General features: G+C 46.1%; 1 protein-coding gene across 1 annotated transcript; it reads right to left on the bottom strand.

The window, feature by feature from the left end:
* Positions 1-1,155: 1,155 nt before the first annotated feature.
* On the bottom strand, positions 1,156-19,034 carry LOC131264486 (serine-rich adhesin for platelets-like). The gene is made up of 5 exons (XM_058266785.1): positions 18,883-19,034; positions 17,403-18,817; positions 15,160-17,333; positions 7,193-14,314; positions 1,156-7,153 (listed from the first exon to the last, which is right to left on the bottom strand). Exons 1-5 carry the CDS (start codon positions 18,883-18,885, stop codon positions 2,580-2,582), a joined length of 15,288 nt encoding a protein of 5,095 aa, XP_058122768.1. The 5' UTR covers positions 18,886-19,034; the 3' UTR covers positions 1,156-2,579.
* Between the last annotated feature and the right edge of the window lie 631 nt (positions 19,035-19,665).

Genomic DNA, 19,665 nt, shown 5'->3' with positions numbered 1-19,665 from the left:
TAACCTACATACAAAAGTGTAGCTCTACATACAATTTTCAAATCAGATGTCATAATATCTTAATCTTATCCTTCTATTCAACGTCGCTCTGGAAGGTGTCATGAGGAGCGCGGGCTTCGACATCCGTGGCATGATTTTCACCCGCTCTCTCCAATTCCTCGGCTTCGCGGATGACATCGACATCATCGGGCGGAACGCAAGGACGGTGTGCGAGGCGTACACCCGACTGAAACGCGAGGCCGCAAGGATTGGATTGATGATCAATGCGACGAAAACAAAGTACCTGCTCGTCGGAGGCTCTGACAGTGACAGAGCCAGGCTGGGGAGCAGTGTATCAGTAGACGGCGACGAACTCGAGGTAGTAGAGGAGTTTTGCGAGCCGGACATCCTGACGGTGGCGAAGGCCGGCAGGATTCGTTGGTTGGGGCATGTCATGAGGATGCCGGACTCATGCCCCACCAAGAAGGTGCTCACCAGCGACCCGCCCGGCACGAGACGACGAGGAGCTCAGCGAGCTCGGTGGATGGACCAAGTGGAGCAGAACCTGCGGGACATCGGATGCGACCGGGGTTGGAGGGCTGCAGCCATGGACCGAGCGTCCTGGAAAGCGATTGGTGACCAGGCCATGTCAGCACGACGTGCTCAACTGCGAGCGGGCCAGTGAAGAAGAAGAAGAAGAAGAATATCTTAAGCGCGACGGCGTGAGTTCAAATTTCAACCGAGCCCGGACTCACCCTTGCACGAGAGGACTGACTATCCTCGTACGCATGGGGAAAGTCTCTTAAACCCTTAACGGGCAAGCATGACCAACACGGTCGCCAAGAAGAAGAAGAAAAATATCTTAAGCATTTAAGCCATTATTGCATTGCATGGCTATGTGTAGGGTCTGTATTATAGTACACGTTTACTCCATTTGAAACACAATTGAGACTGAAGAAAAATGTATCGACGTCAATTCTCCAAACATCGGTTTGTGGTCTACACAATCGAAAATAAAAAAATGTACTAGTTTCCATTTTCCACCCACGATTGACCCAAGTGGACCCGAATGGACCGAATTGCATCATTCTTTCTCAAGTTCCCAAAAATCAGATGAAATACATGTGTTTGCAGAAAGCCATAATAACGTACATTTCCTGTTTTTTATATACAAGCACAGAGCGGTAACACTTTATTGATTTCGGTATAAAGTAGAGTAGATTGTAAAATGAGGATGATACATCAACATAAATAAAAATAGTCAGTTTTGTTCATTGCATCATTAACTTACACTAAAGTATTCGCACATGAAGATATTTTTTGTCGGAAATGCTATTACTACATGACAAATTTGCGTATCTTTCAATGCCAACACTGTCTGTTGCTTTACTTGTGTGTCGGTTCTAGCCTTTTTGAGACAGCGATTACGGTGATGTGCAGCTTTCAAGATTATTTTTGTCATCGTCATGTAATACGATGAAATGTTACTTTATACAATGACACTATTCTGGTTCTTAGAATTACAACTGAAAGCGAATTTACTTATTTTTGTTCAGGTGCTTATTCTTTTATGCACCGTGTCTAGCCTCGTTCCGTATTTGTTGAATGATTAGACAAGTACTGCAATACATATGGTTCAACAGGCTAGGAAAGTGTGTAAACGCAATCTTCCAAGACTAGGTTGAGCAGGGATTCAAATTGCACTTCCTCAACGCAGCGGAAGAGATCATCTTAATATATTTTCCTGTTGGCTATCATCCCGCATCAAGGTCTATCACAAGACTACCGCAATTTTGTCGTATTACTGCTGTAATATGTGTACTTAATCGCAGTTCATTTTGTGCTGAACAAGGTGAAACCCGCGTTTTACAATTAGTACAAAATGAGTTGAATTGCGATGGAAGGACCAGGAAGAGGCCTAAGAATATACTTCCACTCATTTTTCCAGCCTGCGGTGATTGTATGTGTTTGTGTGTGTGTGTGTGTGTGTATATATATGTGTATGTAATGAATCAGTGTCTTGTACATAATGTCCTATGTTGATCAGTTGAAAACACATGATTAACAGTTAGCATTTCTCTAACGATACCTTCAGATGGCAACATTACTACTACTATCCCCACATCCCTGTTTGTCACACCACCTGTTTAGTGTGGGATGGTCAGGGGGAGGGAGCGGGGGGGGGGGGGGGGGGGGGCTTCTGCTATTTTTACGTGAAGAAGTATGCGCTTTTATCACAAGATTACCCTTTGTTTTATTCTTGGCGATTCTTTTTTCTTTAATTAGGACGCCTCATTGTTCGACATTACAATTACAACATAAAGCTTAAAAACTCCGTACAATCTGCTGTACAGCTTCAGAAAATAAAATCTAAATCGAAATCAAACCAAAACCTACGCTATCGGTAAGGCGCACTGTTTGCTAAATGGGCTACAATTAAACTAATTTTATTACACTTGACTAATGGATTAGAATTAATATGTTGAAAACAAAACAAAAAAAATCAATCCTTCCCCAGGAAGCGAGTCCATATTTTACCACCGCCCTAGAATAGTATTTACTATTTATTTTTTTGTTTCTCTAACACATTTTTGTACGCTTCACTTTCGTCGATGGTTTGTCGTTTTTCGCTCCTGCTTACCTTTTGCATGCGCCAGCAGTGTGACAAGCTTCTTATGCGAGTCACCAACGATCCATCCATGTTGCTGGAGATTTTCGTTGCTGTTGCTGCTCGTCGTATCCACAACCGCATCATTGCCAGCCGTTGGTTTACCTTGATTTGATTGCTGCTGGTGCTGCTGCTGCTTGCGTCCTCGACCATTTTTACCAGAAGTCCCGACTACATTCGCCGCCTCATCGGCCGTAGAGGTTACTACCAGTGTCGTGCCGCCAGAGCTTTCTAAGATGCTAGGGTGCACGATGGGTTTTGATGAGTTTTGTTTCGTTTTGCCGCCACCACCACCACCATCACTTGGCACAACGCAAGACCCATCTACATCAGGTAGTTGCTTTGCACCGTGCTCACTACTTACGCCAGCATCAGACCTCTTTCCGCCATCGAGACTATCGGCTAACAGAAACTCACCGGCGCTCGGTTTCGGGCCCTTGGATCGCGGTTTTCTGCCACCCCCTCCGCCGGTAGAGGTTTGTTTTTCCATCGTAGTATTCTTGTTTCCCCGAGCATCACTGGAACGCTTCTTTTTGGGTTTTCCAACTGCTTCGCAACTATCGTAGCCATCTTCGCCTTCACTTGCCGCTTCTTCCTCGTCACTCGAGGAGGACCAGTAGTACAGCATGTCTCCAGCGTTCCGCTTACGGCGCGTGGTGGTCGACAGCATCATGCTACCGACGTCCGGGCTAAGGGATGATTGCAGTTGCTCAATCTTCAGGTTGGCTTCGATATCGCTTTCCAACAGTTTGCGTTTCACCTTTTTATATTTGATACTATGCTCATAGTCACTGTCCGGATCGTAGGCTACGTTTTTCATCCGTCTTGGTGCTGACTTTTTTTGTCTGGAGGTGGTACTAGATGCACCAGCGGCTGCTGTCGAGCTCAGGGGGGGCCTACCTCTGCCGGCAGGAACTTTTGACCCTACCACGCACGAGCCATCATTGATGATGCGACCTTTTACCGCCGTAGGACTTGGTTTGAATGTGTTCGACAACGTTGTCGATGCTTTTACTTTATTGGTGTTGTGCTTGTTACTATGGTTGTTATTATTATTGTGAATGTTGTTGTTATTGTTGGCAGCGAGCGAGTTTACGGTAACAGGCGCACTGTTATTATCCTGCTCCAACATCGGATCACGACTTAGTACGGAGGAAGTTTTGGGTTTTTTGGAGCTATTTTTACTATTACTACCCTCAACCATACTACTTCCTCCTTCGCTACTAGGGGTGCTGCTCCGCTTGGATATATTCAACTTCTGCTTGAACTTGGTCGTTATCGTCTGGGACGATATAACCACACTACTTTCGAGCACGTGTTCTTCCAACGCTTGTGTGCCATCGGCATCACTTTGGAGCATGTCTTTCTTTTTCTTTGGAACGATTGTTGCGCTATAGTTTCCAGATGATGCCGACACACCAAGGCTGATGTTGGCCCTGTTGTTGGTAAGTTTATGTGATTTGTTGGACGTTTTTCGGTGATTACCAGATGATGCTAGCGTGCCCTTTTGACTGCTGCTCTTTACCATAGTCTCCAGAATGACACTTTCCATCACCTTTCGAATGGTGTCATCCGTTACGACGACATCCAGCGTCGACGGTGGCTGTTTGTTTCCAGTCAATTCGTCTCCATGATGTTCCAGCGTTTCATCAGTATGCTGCTTACCGCCTTCCGCTCGATCGATGTGCGACTTCAGCGAAAGACCAAGAAAGTACGGTATACTAACCGAGCGCGGTTCTGCACTATCCACTCCCACTTGCCCATTATTATTCGCCGCTGGTTTATCGCTATTATTTACTTCAGCGTCATCTACCCGGTCGATTAGTCCCATGATATCGTCGGAATGGAAATCTTCGTACTCATCGGAATCCCACGTTTCGGTCAACTTTTTCTGCCGAACCGTTGCCGTCCGGCGCAACCGACTCGGAGCGGTTGCACTGTTAGTTAGTTGTTCGTGTTCATTCTTGGTATCCTTGAGCTCGGAATACTTGTTACCCTCCTGCACCATCACCATGCCAGCTTCGAATGTTACATTCGGATCCTTATCGAAGACTTCACCGTGACGCTTCTCGGAGGTTGGCCGCTTCATACGATCCGTATCGACACGATCTTCCTGAGAGGGAGTAGCATTCTTCAGCGTATCGAACAGCTTATCAAAGTCTTTAACGGGGGGTGCCTTTGATGATGCCACCGCAGAAGGGTCCAGTATAGAATGCTTTGTATCAACCGAGGAAGAAGGTAGCATGACACCAGTCTTCTTGCTGAGGACAGCTTCAATGCTTTCCTTGGTCTTTTCCTTTTTGCCACCTTTTTTGAAAATGCGACCCATGATCAAACTTTTTTTCTGAACATCGGCTTTGGTTTTCTTTTTCGGCGTCGTCTGTCCGCTGCTGTTACTACTGCTCTTACCTTCCTCCTCTTCCTCTTCTTCATCCTCGTCGCTCATCGTGTTGGTACCGTACACAAAATCGTCCCGATCGGAGAAACTTAGGCTAGAAACCTGACTATCCTCTTCGTCTTCTCGTCGTGCAGGGGAAGCCTCGCGTTTCTGTGCCCGGTTTTGCTGTTGCACTCCTCCTTCCCTGCCGCTACCAATCGACAAGACTGGGTCGTGGGACTTTTTCGACGTGTACGTCCCGGGTAGCGCATCATCGCTAGGAGAATCTTGAAAAGCGTACACATCATCATCATCCGGCGATTTGTGGTGGTGGCTAGCGGTGGGTTCGAGTCTTGTTGCCGCAAGCTGCACTCCTGTTCCGCCACCCTTCCCAACCGTTTGTTTCGACTTTGGCTCAATCTTTCTTCGCTTTCGCGAGCCGGACCGCGAGCGTACGGTTGATGGGGTACTGTACGATGTTGCGCCACGGTTTTTAGTTCCCAAAACAGCCACCTCGGATTTACAACTATCAATTTCACCTGCATGCGACTGAGCATTTGCCCCAGGATCTAAAATAGAAGATGTAGCAGCTTCTTTCATATCCTCCCCGTCGTCGTTTTTGTTCTGTGTCACTTCGTTTGAGTTTACATTGGAATTAACCATCGATGCGGAACTCGGCTGGACCGTCGGGAGTGAAGTGCATTCGATTTGTGTACTGCTTGCTTCCAGCTTCCGGTCGTACTGTCCAAGCACACCGAATTCGATTGGAATATCTCCACAGAGCGCCACGTCTGCTAGCGTGTCCAGTCGCGATTCTTTGGAATTTGATCCAATGCTACTTCCTCCGATCCCGTCGATATCTTCCGGCGCGACTCCACCAGTGTTCGTCGTCATGATCAGCCCCGTCATCGGTATCGACACTTTGAAGTTATCGTACCCCTTTAACGCGCCCTTCGTTTTTATTTTCGCATTGCTACTGCTGCTGCTGCTGGTAGTGGACGACGATTTGGTCGAATTTTGAGGTGAAATATTACCGTACCCTTCGGCGGCCACGACGACGTTTGACCTGTTTTGTACCTTACCTCCCTCACTATGGCACGCGTCGCGAAATGTTTGAAAATTTGCTTTCTCCGGGGGAACACCTTCTTCCTTTGGATAGCACGGAGAATCTTTTGCAGACTGCGTCGGGAGCGTATACCGTGGTTCCAACGATTCGACTATCGTCGGAACCACAGTGCGCCCTAAGTACGAAGGAGGCTGACGAACGGAATGCAGTGGGTATCGCACGTCACCAAATTTATCATCCCCTCGGACTGGGACACTAAGCATTGATATTGCTGACTCCGGCGCATCATCCATTTCATTCGTTTTAAGCGACACAGTTACACTCATTTTGTCGCCTTCGGTTGTTTTGGATTCCTTCAGCATCGAGCAACACTCGTAAAAGAGCTTTTCTTCCTGGCTGAGAACTTTTAATGTATTTTTATCTAGATCTTTCGGTTGTTGTAATGCTGTTTCCTCTTCCGCGCCTTCCAGCTCGCGAGGATAAGTCAACAACAATGAAGATGCTGCAGTTGATTGACTGGTTGGTTCGCTTGACAATGAATTACTACTACCAACTGCAGGCTGCTCTTTGGAAAGTGGATGTAATTTGTCCTGTTCATTATTCTTTTGGTCACGTGTTGGATGTTCGTCGCGTTGCTGCTGTTGCTGTTGTTTCTGCTGCGATTCTATATACTCCTGTTCCGACAGCTTAGCGATATGCGTTAGGGTCATACGATGTTTGTTAAACGCATCCTGCTTTTTGAACACCTTCCTACACAGTTCACAGTTGTACGTTATTAAATGCTTGTCATCAGATTGAGCCTGAGCTGCTTTCGCCTTTGCTTGTTGTTGTCGCTTCAATTTGCTTCCACGTGGCGCTAACTGGCGACGCTTTCTTCTTCCGCCACGCCCACCGTACATGCTGCCGCCGATTGATGGTGCCAGTTCCGTCGTGACGCTCATCAGATCGTCATCCATACCATCGGTGTAGGTTGTGCTGTCATCGTCGTCTGCTGTAACCGACATCGCTCGCAACGGAATGTACATGTTCGTCAGCCCGTCGTCCTGGTCTAAATTAGGACCATCTTCTCCGCGCCGCCGGCGAACTCCACCTTCTACTACACTTTTCTGTGCCGCGAAGCAAGCCAGAGACATGTTGTCGTCCTCAGAATCGTCGGAGGAGTCCGATTCGTGTGCATTTTTCAAAATATTTTCCACCAGCTCGTTGATAACCTTTGGGGAATCGTCTTCGTCGTCGTTCGAGAAGGAAATAGATTTTCGTGGAGGTGGAGGAGGTAACGGAAGCGTTGCCGGTGGTGTCGATGCTGGCAGTGGAGACTGTTGTTGTTGGTTGTCCATACTGTTGGAAATGTTGCCCTCTTCGGGTCCAGCCGTAACAAATGTTAATTCTTCTGGCTGATGTTGTGCGCTCAGTAACTTTTCACACCCCTGCAATGTACTTGCGGCATTTGCACTTTCTTCCGGCATGTTTGCCACCTGGGACAGCGACGGCTGTGCCGGGGTCGATGATAATGTTAAGGGTGCGGTGTTGACTTTTTTTGGTTTACGACGGCTACTATCGATCAGCATAATTTCTTCCTGAATGTTGAACAACTTTGAAACCGTCTCCGCTATCTGACTGTTCTTCGTTGTTCGCCGTTTCGGACCATTAAGGACATTAGAGCTATCGGACGAATTGGTTGCTTGCAGCAATAACGATTCAATCGATGGCTCGGGCTTACCATTCAAGCGTATCTGACTGCGGCGATTCCATTCCCCGGGTCCGGGAGTTTTTGACCGACGTGTGGTGCTGCCCTGCTGCGCGGACTTTCTCTTCTTTTCTAGTTCGGCTTCGCGTTGCTCGAACTCATCTGCATCGTCCTGCTGGAGCAGCTCGATCGGAACCTGATAGATAGAGGCCCGCCGTCGATAGATGCGTCTGGTTTCGTGTCCAATGGTACGCAGATGCTCGTCCTCTTTAGATTTTCCTTTGTCACTTTGCCCATCGGCGGTGTTTTTCTCGGCCGTTACTGCCGTAGCCGACGAAATTGGTTGCACGAGAGATGATGGTGGTGTTGGCGAACGTACAAAAACGGACGCCCTCCGTGCACTGATTCTACGCACTGCGGGGGTCTTACTATCTTCAAGCTTGGTTGGTGGTGGCTGCGCACTCGCAGGGACGCTGGATCTTTTCGCCGGACTCGCTGAATTAGTGTTCACCACTTTGGGTTGTTGAATATTTTCTTTTTGTGCCATATCGTCGGTAGAGTTCTCCAATGTTTTTAGCTTCTCTTCGCTATTGCACGGTTTGTTAACTGAAGCCGCTACTGCCGCTGCACGCTCTAGTTCCATCCGTTTTTGTACAACTCGACGGCGCGGGTCGCGTGGATTCATCGACGTCTCTACAAAGCTGTCCATCTTAATGGGTTCGGATTTATCCTGACTACGCATCCCACGACGCAAAGTAAGTGATAAGTCATCTTTACTTGTCTGCTTGTTGTTTGCTGAATGCAGTTGATCTTCGTGCTCTTTATCGCGTTCAACGTATTTGGCCATGTTTCGATCGACAAACACAGACTTCCGACGTTCCCGCTTGATGATGGTAGTAGCAACGGTCGGTGCCGACTTTTTGTCCCCCAGCTTCGATACTGCTTCCGGTAATCCACGGACACTGATGCTCTGCTCGAGTATTCCCCGCGCATCTACTACATCGCCTGATGGCATTATTGCTGTAGGCGTTTGTTCTTTGTTTTTTTGTTTCGAGAGTTTGTTATCCTTGGCCTGTTTGTTTCCCACCGGTGGCACCTCAACAGCTAGAGTCTTAAGATCCAAACCAGCAACATCTTTGCTTGTATCATTTGCTTCTATGGAGTCGGATATTTCGATATGAGTGCCTGGTTTCGCCCCATCCTCCATTAAACTGAAGGAACCTTTTCCCTTCGTTTGGGCTACCTTACCGCCCTTGGCGCTTCTACTGACTGGAGGATCTTTTTGCGCTTTCGGTAAGGCTACATCCAAATGCCCTGCAATCTTTTGTGAAACATTTTTCTGTGCCATCCGTTCCATTTTCGCCAATGCTACCGGACGAAGTCGTTCGATATCGACCGAAAGCTTTCTGGTTCTGCGGGTCGGTACAAACGATGTTGACTGCTGTTGTTTTGTGGCGCTTTCCTTCACCGAAGGTGCCGTATCGCTTTGATCAGACGGAGGACGAGCAAGTGTTAGGACCTGCTCCTGAGTACTAGCAATGCGCTGCTTATCAGCGACTGCCAATTCACACGTTTCATCAGCTTTTTCTCTGCCTTCCACATCTTTTGGAATACGTTTATTAGTTCCCAGCTTTTTACCGCCAACGCTAAGTGTTGTGACCTTATCTGATGATGATGCGAACTGTGATACTAATTCTGGTATTCGTGGCGGATTCGATTTGCGCTTTGCCAGCTGTGGGATTTGCTCCAAGGTGAACTTGACGTCGGGCGTCTCACAGGTTATATCGTGCAGCAGCTTCAAATCGCTAAGACGTGATTTGTCCACTTCTTTGAAGCTTTCGAGCAGTTGGTCGGACAAAATAGAAGCTAGCTCGTTTTTCCTACGCTTTCGTACAACTTTTGGTGTCGGTGTTATACTTTCCGCCTGTACGCAATGCTCGTTCCACTTGGCCGTTTCGGTCGAATCTGCTGGCATCAAATTTCCATCTGCAGCCAATTTTGGACAGTCTTTCTCTGGCGTTTGTTCTGCTTGCTCCACATTATTCAGCTCCCCAGCTCGTTGAACGTTATTCTCCATATCAACTGTGGACTTTGGTTCATTCGGGTAAATTTTGTCAGATTCTTTTTCGAATAGCCTTTCTGCTTGGGATTTCCCGAGTTTGTTTTCCTCTGCTTGTGTAGATTGGTCCAGCGTCCGTGAGATAACCGTAAGATCGTTTGGTTCTAGTTGAACTGATAGTTCAAGAGCCTTCTGCCGGTCTACTTTTTCTTCCTGGGATAACACCTTATTCGCGCTTGGTTGGTCATTCTGTTCTTGCAATCGTTCTTCTTCGTATGGTTGTTTTTTGCTGCCGTCGTGCTCTTTTAGTTCGTTGTGAAGATTTTGTTTCGATTGATGGGAATGTGATTCATTAGAATTTGCCTTCTCTTCTGGGGTATTACTAAAAATTGGTGAAACTGTGGTGCGGGGTTCGCATAAATCCACGCTGTTCGCGGATGAACCGTCCACGGCCTGTAGCGGTGCAAGCGGTTTCTCCGGACCGGTCAACGCACTGCATCTGTCATGCTGCTGCGTTGGAATTGTGTGTTGTAGCATCAACCGGGAGCCTTCTAATTTCGCATCTTTCTCCATCATTGCATCGACGATGGATGCATTCCAAATTTGTTCCATCAGTGTTTTTCGATCAATGTCACCAAACGAAGTTCTCTTCGCGGAACGCCCGGACGAAGAGGATTTTTTGCTTCTACCACCGGATGATTTTTCTTCTGGCATCTTCACCGTACGCGATGGTAATGTTGTTGCTTGCACATGATCAAACGGAATCGTCCCTGTAACGTCTCTATTTTGTTGCCCATGTTGGATGTTCTCCGTGTTCTGATTGCACAGGAACGACACTGGCACATTATCTGACGCAACAAGTTGTTGTTCCGAAGGTCGTGAAGAAGATTGGGCACTTTTTAAAGATTGTTCGAGAGCATTTGTGAGCGCTTCGTTGCGGGTCGGTTGCAGGATTTTCTCCAACAAAGTGGCGGAAGACGTTGCCGAAGAAGTCGAGACGGGAACGGTCAGGGGTGGAATAACCGGCGGTTTTAAGTGAGCGGGTAGTCCAACCGCAGCCAGCCGCTGCAAGTCCAGTCCCATGCTCGCTGGCCCTCCCAGTAAACCGGGCGGTAGCAATGAAAACGACATAGAAGCCAGCATATTAGCCCTACATAAACTGTCCGCCGTTGGTGCAAAGGACGATTGTGCTGGTGCAAGGATGGAACGTAGCGATTGGATCGATGCATCGGTTGTACTGTTCACAGTTGTTATCTTCTTCGCTTCACGACACGAGGTGCCTGTTGATTCTGGGACGGACAGACCACCGTCGGTTATGGGGGATGATACAAAAATGCTTTTCCGGCGACCTCGTTTGGTTGCATTGGTTGTCATTTGCGGTGGAGGAGCGTGGTGCGGCATTGGAACGTGTGGTATAATCAACGTTGTATGATGAGGTTTCTCCGAAGAATTCGGAACCCCTACACTCGAGAGATTTTGCGGTAGCTGTTGGTGACGAAATGACGGTACTTTCGCAACTGCTTGCTGCGTAGGTAGTTGCACCGTTGGTGCCGGACTTGCTGACTGCGCTTTAGCTGAAAAGCTTGTCGGCGGCAGTGCTTTATCATTTCGTTGAGATTTAAATGGTTGCGAATGGCTTGCCGGCGGTAGAGAGCAGGACGCTGAGGAAGAATTATTCCTCGGACGTATGCGTACATCCTGTAGACGGTCCGATGGGGGTTTCGCTTCGGTGATAGTCACTGAAATGCGATTCTCTACAAACGGAACGACGGTTTGAGTTGGTTTTTCGGTCGCCGGCAGAACGCGTACATTATTGCTTGCCATTTGGTCTGGCGTAATTGGTAGGATATTGGCAGTATGAGCACCGCTGGTGCTACTGCTACTCCCATCGAACACCTTTTTCGTATGCTCTCTACCGCTACAAAAGTGTTGCTGCATCGATATTTGGGGTTGTGAATCGGCCATTGATAGTGAATGCGCAAACGGAGGCGATGAAAAGCCTGCAGCAACTGAAGGCATTGTTACGGTGGCAGTCGATTTACGATTTTCCGTAGCCTCTTCTGAATGAGAATTGGCGGTATGGGGAAGCTGACGGTGCCGTGCTACGATTGTCACGGATGGAGCTTCCTTGGAAATGACGGGACGCGATTGCTTATACTCCACCCGCTCTATAATCAAGCCCGGGGGAAGTTTAATGGACGATAAATTTCCGCTCCCAGGCTTCGGCGTTATTGTACAGGATGAGCCCGTGTTTGATTCTGTCTGGTCGACAGTAAGGCTTATCCGAAGTGGATTCTGATGCATCAAGCTTGGTACCATGTGTGGGGGCAGATATTTTTGGCTGTGCGATACCGCCGGTTGCATGCGAAGGTTGTGTTGCTGCAAATGACTTTCTGTAGAATGTAGGGTAGGCGAACCAGGACGGGAGCCAGATTGATGCTGTTGTTGCTGATATGGCTGATGTTGCTGTTGTTGATGAAATGGCTGTTGTTGGTGATGCAGAGAACCCTTTTGGGTCAAAATCGAATTGTACGTGTTTCGACGCTCGCGGCAGGTTTTTGATAAATTTAACGGCTCATCAGACAAGTGATCTTCTATTTCATGTGCGGATACGCTGGTTGAAGGTGGTATTGCACCCGTTTCTAGCAAAGATGGCATACATCCTTCAGAAAGATTACCTCCAGATCGCAAGTGGTTTACCACCAGAGAAACGTTTGCCATTTGATGTGGATTTTGGATGTCTAATTTCATTTTTTGATCAGGTATGTCGTCGAACTGTGGGGTTGATAGCACAGAACTCTTAGGATTTATCGATACCGGCGGTTTTTCGTGTAAAGAGTGCTGAGCAGGGGTTGCAACTACTTCTAGTTGGCTTTTACATGGTAACATGACAAACTCATGTTTTGAATGTGGTGACTCTAGAGTTGATGCTTCTTCTACTTGAAACGAACCAGACATGGGCGCCGTTGTTGTTGGCTTCTCCGGTGTTGTCTGAGACGTTTGTTCTACGGAATCGGAACTTTTTCGCTGCGTTTGACTGTTAAAAAAATCTACACCTAATCTTTCTGAAAGCTTTCCCGTTAGCATTGCTATACAATCGTTCAATTTTTTAGGCTTACGTTTGCTCGCTGGTGATTGACTGCTACTGTCTAATAGCGGACGATTGTACGGACAGCTGTTCACCGAAGATGACGAAGAGGCGATCATGTCAACGTCAGTATCGTTCTGCACTTTATCAGACGAAATCAGTAGCGAATGCACTTCTGTTTGGCAGAGTGATTCAGGATTATTGTTTTCTAGCTCACTTGCCAACTCATGATTTGGTGGTGCCTTGAACTGTTCCAACCTGCCTGTTACTTCTTGTATACCCTCGTTTTCAGTCTGTAATTGTTCTATTCCTTTTCCATCTATGCTAGCAGTAGAAGAGGTCTGTTTGTTTAAAGCATGAACGGTCTCTTCTTGCTCAACTATTTCACCACAATCGACAAGTGACTCCCTCTCTGGGTGTTCACTGAGGTGATCATTGTAAGGTGCTGTTTCTGTTATTGGTTGAACATTACTTGAATTTTCTTCCGACACGTGTGTATCATTTGTATCGTTAGTTTTGTTTTCAATATCCTTCTCTTTTGCAATATCGAACTCGACCGTTCGAATGGAGTTCGTCGATTCTTCATGCCGACTGTCTTCTTGAACATTTTCCCTCTCTTGATCGCTGTATGAAGTCGTGGGTGTTCCAACATCCTTACCAACCGATTTCGAACTCGAGTCTACCGGCGAACTACCAATTGATTTTTTTAGCTTCCCTTTTCGCCCGGGTATCGCTTTCTTTCTTAACTGGGGCTTACGACCAGATACTGGTATTTCTCGAGAGCATCCACTGCGTAAAATTCGTTTGCCACCTGTTGACATTCGCCGGAATTGACGACTTGTTTTTTTCCATTGTAGAACTTTTTTGTTTTCCCCTTCGATCTTCTTCACTCGTGTGCTATTTTGACTACGCTTTTCCTTCTGCTTCGATATCGAATTCTTCTGCACTTTTGCTGAGGTCCACTTACTTCTTGTGCTACCACTTACAGTACCATTTTCCTCTCTTTGTGGAGAGCGACTATGATCGGCCGACGTACTTCGTAGGTTTCTCGATGAGGCAGCAGTAGAGGTATCCGATAGAGTCGTACTAGTAGATCCATCGCGAATAGGCTGTTTATCTGCTTTCGTAGTAGGAAGGGACGCTGCTGTTGATAATCGTGAAGCGACGTTGACTTTTTTTGTCTCTTTGGGGCTGGTTATTCGCGGGGCCACTGCACCGAGAGAGTGGCGAGACTTTAACCCGACGCATTTCGATGCCTTTGATGAAGCTACAAGTGGTACCCGTCCTTTAACATTAGATCGCTTGCCGAGTTGCTTCGCTGTTTGCAATATTATTTGCCGGGAGTTTCGCTTTGCAGGTAGATTGGCTAACAGACGCTTCACAATGTCACCTATAAGCAGGAGAAGTACGTTGGTAATGATTAGATTAAAAGTTATGATATTTTTATGTTTTAGAAAAGCATTCGGTATTTGATATGCAAATTGTTACAGTTAAGCAGGATAATGCTGCTGCCCGTTTTGTGCATGTTACCGACCATACCTATTTGTAAAACAATCAAATGTTAATAACCGCCTCCCCAGACTAAAAGAATGTATGGGTTTATTTGAAATGTTTATTTTTACTCTGTCATTTTTTTTATCTTTATGATTATTTTAAATATTATTAATACTTTGACGTCCGAACGATTCAGGATGTTTATATCACTTTACTGTCGCAGCTTTTGCTCTGTTAAATTCGCGTGTTTACATCAACAAGAGATCCCAATCCCAAAGATTCATAAATTTCAAAAGAACATAGAAATAAAGCCCAAAAAATGCAAAACCTGAGAAGAGAAGCCCCTCCTTTTTTGTTTAGTCGCTTGATCACGCCAGAGAAGAATCATGAAGATTCGTGAAAAATTCATCAACGTTTCATATATTCATAATAAATATGAATAAATCTTAAGATAGAATAGATTCATATGAATCAATATGAAAAAAATATAAAATTAATGTTTTTATTGTATGTATTGTATATTTTATGCATACCCATTTATTCCCATGCGAACATTCCAATAGAAACCTTCACGTGTTAGAAAGCTTTTAATTAAACACTTGCATGCGTTAAAAAACGCTAGCATTTCCCTTACAGTTTGCGTGACGTTAACTTATGCATGTATTGAAATTTAAAAAAATAGTAAAAAAAACCTATACAAATAAATTTGAAATGATCTCCAGTAAATTGAAAAGTACTCACTGTCAGTGTCCTTTGGCTTTGGTGACTTGGATTTCTTCTTATTGCTAGGCGAATGACTGGTATTTCCAATACTACCATTGCTGGTGCTTGTCGTACTTGTGTTGGAACTGTTGATGAGGTCAATACTTAACCCGCCATCTTTCGAAGACGACGTGGAGGTTGTAGATGCCGTTTCCGACTTTTCCACCGAAGTCTGCAGATTTTGCTGTGCTTTACGCACAGTAGCCAGCAGTGACGCAGCACAGTTCAGCCCACCGACTGTGCCGGAAGTATTTCGGTTACCGCCTCGTCGACGTCTAGCACGACGATACTTCATTCGTTTTTTCGCTTGCAGCCAAACGTAATCGTTGGAACAATGTAGCATGTGCGCATACAAAACCAACATATTCTGACACTCTTTTTTACATTTGCTGCATACTACTGTACTGCTTTCGCCTTCGTCCTCTGCGAGAGCAGGTGCATAATGGGTGAGGGAAGTGACACAGTCGGCACTAGCATCCATTAATGTTGCTAATGTCGTAATCGAGTTGCTGGAGATTGAAGAGCGTGAAGATGAAACTAATGCAGCGCTTGTTGTTGTGGAAACGGAAGTGGCTTCATTGGAGGAAGAGTCTTCGTTCTTAATTTCAAGATTCATGCTCTTGTAGGTGCCATCGATATACGGACCCGAACCTTCTGGCTCAAACTCCGGCTCAGCCAAACGCAAATAATGCAAACGATGAGCCGCCAATGCTGAGAAGGGGATGAAAAAGTGCTTGTACAATCGCTTCTCGATGAGCTCGCGGCCTACTATTTCGTAAAACGTTGAGTAGACGTGCGGATGGCGAAAAATGCGATGTTCTTCTACTTGCTTCAGCGAATTAAACTTGTCCCCACAGCCGTAGCAAATATAACACCGTGGGCGGGCCCATTCGCCACTCAGTACGACCGGGAGCAGGTTATTGTGTTGCACAAGTTTCATCAGTTCAAGCCCTTGCAAAAATGCCTGTCCCAGATCCATGTCTGTATGGGGCAATGTTACATCTTCCTCGTTGCCGCTAGGCAATGGGATAAGGGACTTGGAAGATTCATTGCCGTTGTCTATGCTTGGTTGTTCGTCTGTAGGCTCTACCTTTATTATTCGCTGATCGTTTTGCTCCAGATCAATTTGAGGTAGCAAACGTGCGTCAAGTATCTGATCCAATTGGTCCACCATGGCTTGCTTATTTTGACGTAATACTGCAACACACTCTTCTTTTGGTGCATCGTCGCGTTCGTTATGCGAAATGCTTTTGCGTACCTCCTCGTGCTTCATTCGCATCGTTAGCTGCGTCCACATATCGAGCTTGGAGAGATCACGCAAACCAAGCGTTGGTTGCTTAATTTTCTTCACAATCCGCCCATTCTCATTAACGTACTTGTATTTCTTTACGAAATCCCACTTCCACTTCCAGGAGTTTTTCGTAATCGGTTTCTTCGCCTTTGCCGACGACGTCGCCATCGAAGATAGTCCCGGCCCGACATCCGTACCATACTGCTCGACCGTAAGCAACGTTGGAAACATGACTCCGCCTACTGGCAAATCCGTCGCCTCGTATATCTTGCTGTCAGTCACCGTCGGACTCCGTACAACAATCGACCGCACAGTCGGCGGCGCTGCATTAACTGCACTAACGCTGGGGGACGGCATATCCGACGGAGAAAGCTGCAGCTTTCCATCCAAAAAGCGACTTAAATTTATGTTAACATTGCGAGTAACATTTTCGTAGAAATCTACGTCGAACAGCCCAACACTATTAACACTAATTCCAGTGTTCCCAGTAGTGCTGCTCATAATACTGCAATTGTTATTGCCACCAGTCGTAGTGCTACTGGCATTGTTGGATGCCGTATAACTGCAACCGATTCCACTTCGCCCTTGCAGAAAAGTAGTACCGCTGCTTGGAGCCACTCCAGTTGTCGTTGTTAATACAAAATCGCTGATTTTGGTGCGACCGCTGCTGGGATCGGATGTTTGATTGCCGGAATCGATGCCGCCGCTACCACCATCGGAAGTGGAAGTTACGGTGATTTTGTTCAGCGACGAGCGAATACTTTTAAGTTTCGTTACCTTAATAACGCAGTTGTCTACCTTCTGGGACTCGTCCAAACTCAAAGCGATATGCTTTTTTCTACTGCTTGCCCGACCTGCGGTACTCGTTGAATATGAGGATGACGATGATGATGACGAGGAGGATGACGACGATGACGACGACGACGACGACGATGATGATGACGACGACGATGACGATGACGATGACGACGATGATGATGATGACGATGAAAGTGCATCACCCCTGGCACAGGAAGAAGCGATTGCCAGCAGACGTCGACTTTGACGGGGCAACCGATGCTGAGCAATACCCAACCGGGACAGCAGCATCGGCTCTGCATTGCGCATAAGTAACCGCTCGGATTTTTTGAAAACTATCGTCTTCATTTTGGTTTTCCCATCTCCGCGACTTTGCAATGGGGCCATCGTATTCCTTGGCGATGATCGCAACCGTGCATTCTGGCCACCAGTGCCAGCGGGTGTTTCCGTATCTGAAGGCTGGTCTCTTTCGTGGAGTTCATCATTAGTGGTGCGATTGTGGAGTGTTTTCTTAGCAGATCTGCTACTTTTAACTGTTGCACTGCTGGGCAGGGTAAGACTATGGTGATTGGTTGTTTTATTGCGATTATGACTGAACGCTTTAAGAGCTGCCTTTGATTTAGGTCGTGCACCATTTGCCGCTGGATGTATTGCTTCCATATGTGCTTCGCGAGCTTCCTCGCAGGGAAACCGTAAAATGCACTGCTCGCAGGCGTAATATCGATCGGAATGGTGCGTAACCAAATGTTTAAATAGCTGCGGTAAATCATCCGACGATGGTTTCAGTGTGCGACTTTTGTAGCAAAAATTGCAGCATAAGGAAACGTCTGCAATGTTAGTCGTGGACACAACGCGCGAGCTGCTACGTCTGTCCTTCGACAGCTTATGCACTCGATCAGTGTGCTTAAACATAAGCTTCTGGTTGCTGAACGTCCGTTCGCAGTAAAGGCAGAGCAGCTTGTACAAAGGACCATACTCATCTTGTGCTAACTGAATTTGTTTCGATAGCTGCGTCACTGTTGATGTTAATGTGCTTCCATCTGTTGGTAGGGATTTATTCAAATCCAGAACCGTATCGACTGGCGAAATGTCTGTGGCACCATTTTTGCTCCGTTTTGCGATATCCAAAGAGCTTAAGATTGTTTCCAACCGATCCAGCGGTAATCGACATATAATTCTTGACTCCGATGGTCCCATAACAGATGGCATCTTGAATGTACGGCTTTCGGTATCACACACCATCGATAAAGAAGCGATCGACGAGCATGTGGTTGAGGATGTGGAAGTAGAAGGATCATCGTCGCTGCGACCCGATCCGACCGCAAAACGACGAGTAGATGTGCGGCGGTTTTTGGGGTGCGGTTTCTCCGTCACATCACCTAGGGTATCATTTGTAGCCTGCTGTAGCTCCTGTACTTTGGCAGAAGGAGTTGAAGTCGCTTGTGGGTTTGTCGTAGTGAACGGGACACCCCCACTGCAGCTGTCCTTGTGGGTTACATCTGGTATTTGCTGATTCTGACCCCCGTCCGGCAGTTGTATCATTTTAGTCTACAAACAAACATAAACCATGCTTTTCACATATCAAATTAATCTTGCAATCGATAGATGCTTACCATTGTGTTTCAAAGTATTGCTAACATTCCAGGAGTTTTGGCCAACCGTGCGGGTTTATGGCATGCGGGACAAAGATCGACATGAGATTGCCCGGTACGATGTTGGCGATCAATAGCAAGGAATGCGATATTCAGGCACAATTACTAGGAGATTCAAATTATTGCCGCAGTGCTAATTTGGAGAAAGATTGTAATAGATAAATTCTATCAGCATTGATCATTGATTGATACTTGTTAATATAAGAGCATTGTTTTTCTATTTTAAACCGGTTATTCACGTCTTTATATATTGGCTTTTCCTCTGTAATAATGAATTACAAACGTACTATAAATCTAGTTACTCAATAACCTGCTCGGTGGTTCATGTGTAGTGCCTTCATTGGTATCTTGTGAAAAAAAGGTTTCAACCACAAAACAAAACAGATAAAGTGCGAGTATTTTCTTTAGCAAGTTAATACGATTGTCAATGAAACTGGTTATTTACTTCAATAGTTTAACGCATGAAATAACAGCAAGACGATATTTTTCTATGTCTTTTTCCCATAGAATAGACAAAACGGCTTTACTCTTATTAAAAAAAAACCTAATACATATACAAGGGTACCCGAAAGGAATAATGTTGTTTTTCTATTAATTCCATAATTGTTACTTTTTGATTCACAAACAAAATGATTTATCAACATATAATAAAACAATTTAGTGTGAGAGCATAAACCCAATAATTGTGTTTATCGTTTGCACTGTTTCATTCTGCGTCATGTATTCTGTGATGTTGCGCAAGTT

The sequence above is a fragment of the Anopheles coustani genome, chromosome 2 (assembly GCF_943734705.1).
Source record: "Anopheles coustani chromosome 2, idAnoCousDA_361_x.2, whole genome shotgun sequence".
NCBI lineage: Eukaryota > Metazoa > Arthropoda > Insecta > Diptera > Culicidae > Anopheles > Anopheles coustani.
This window is presented reverse-complemented; position numbering and strand designations above follow the sequence as displayed.

Coding starts and splice junctions, on each gene's coding strand:
- LOC131264486 (XM_058266785.1), bottom strand. Junction 17,334..17,402: donor TCGTCGTCGTCATCATCATC/GTCGTCGTCGTC, acceptor ATATTCAACGAG/TACCGCAGGTCGGGCAAGCA. Junction 14,315..15,159: donor AAAGCCAAAGGACACTGACA/GTGAGTACTTTT, acceptor TCCTGCTTATAG/GTGACATTGTGAAGCGTCTG.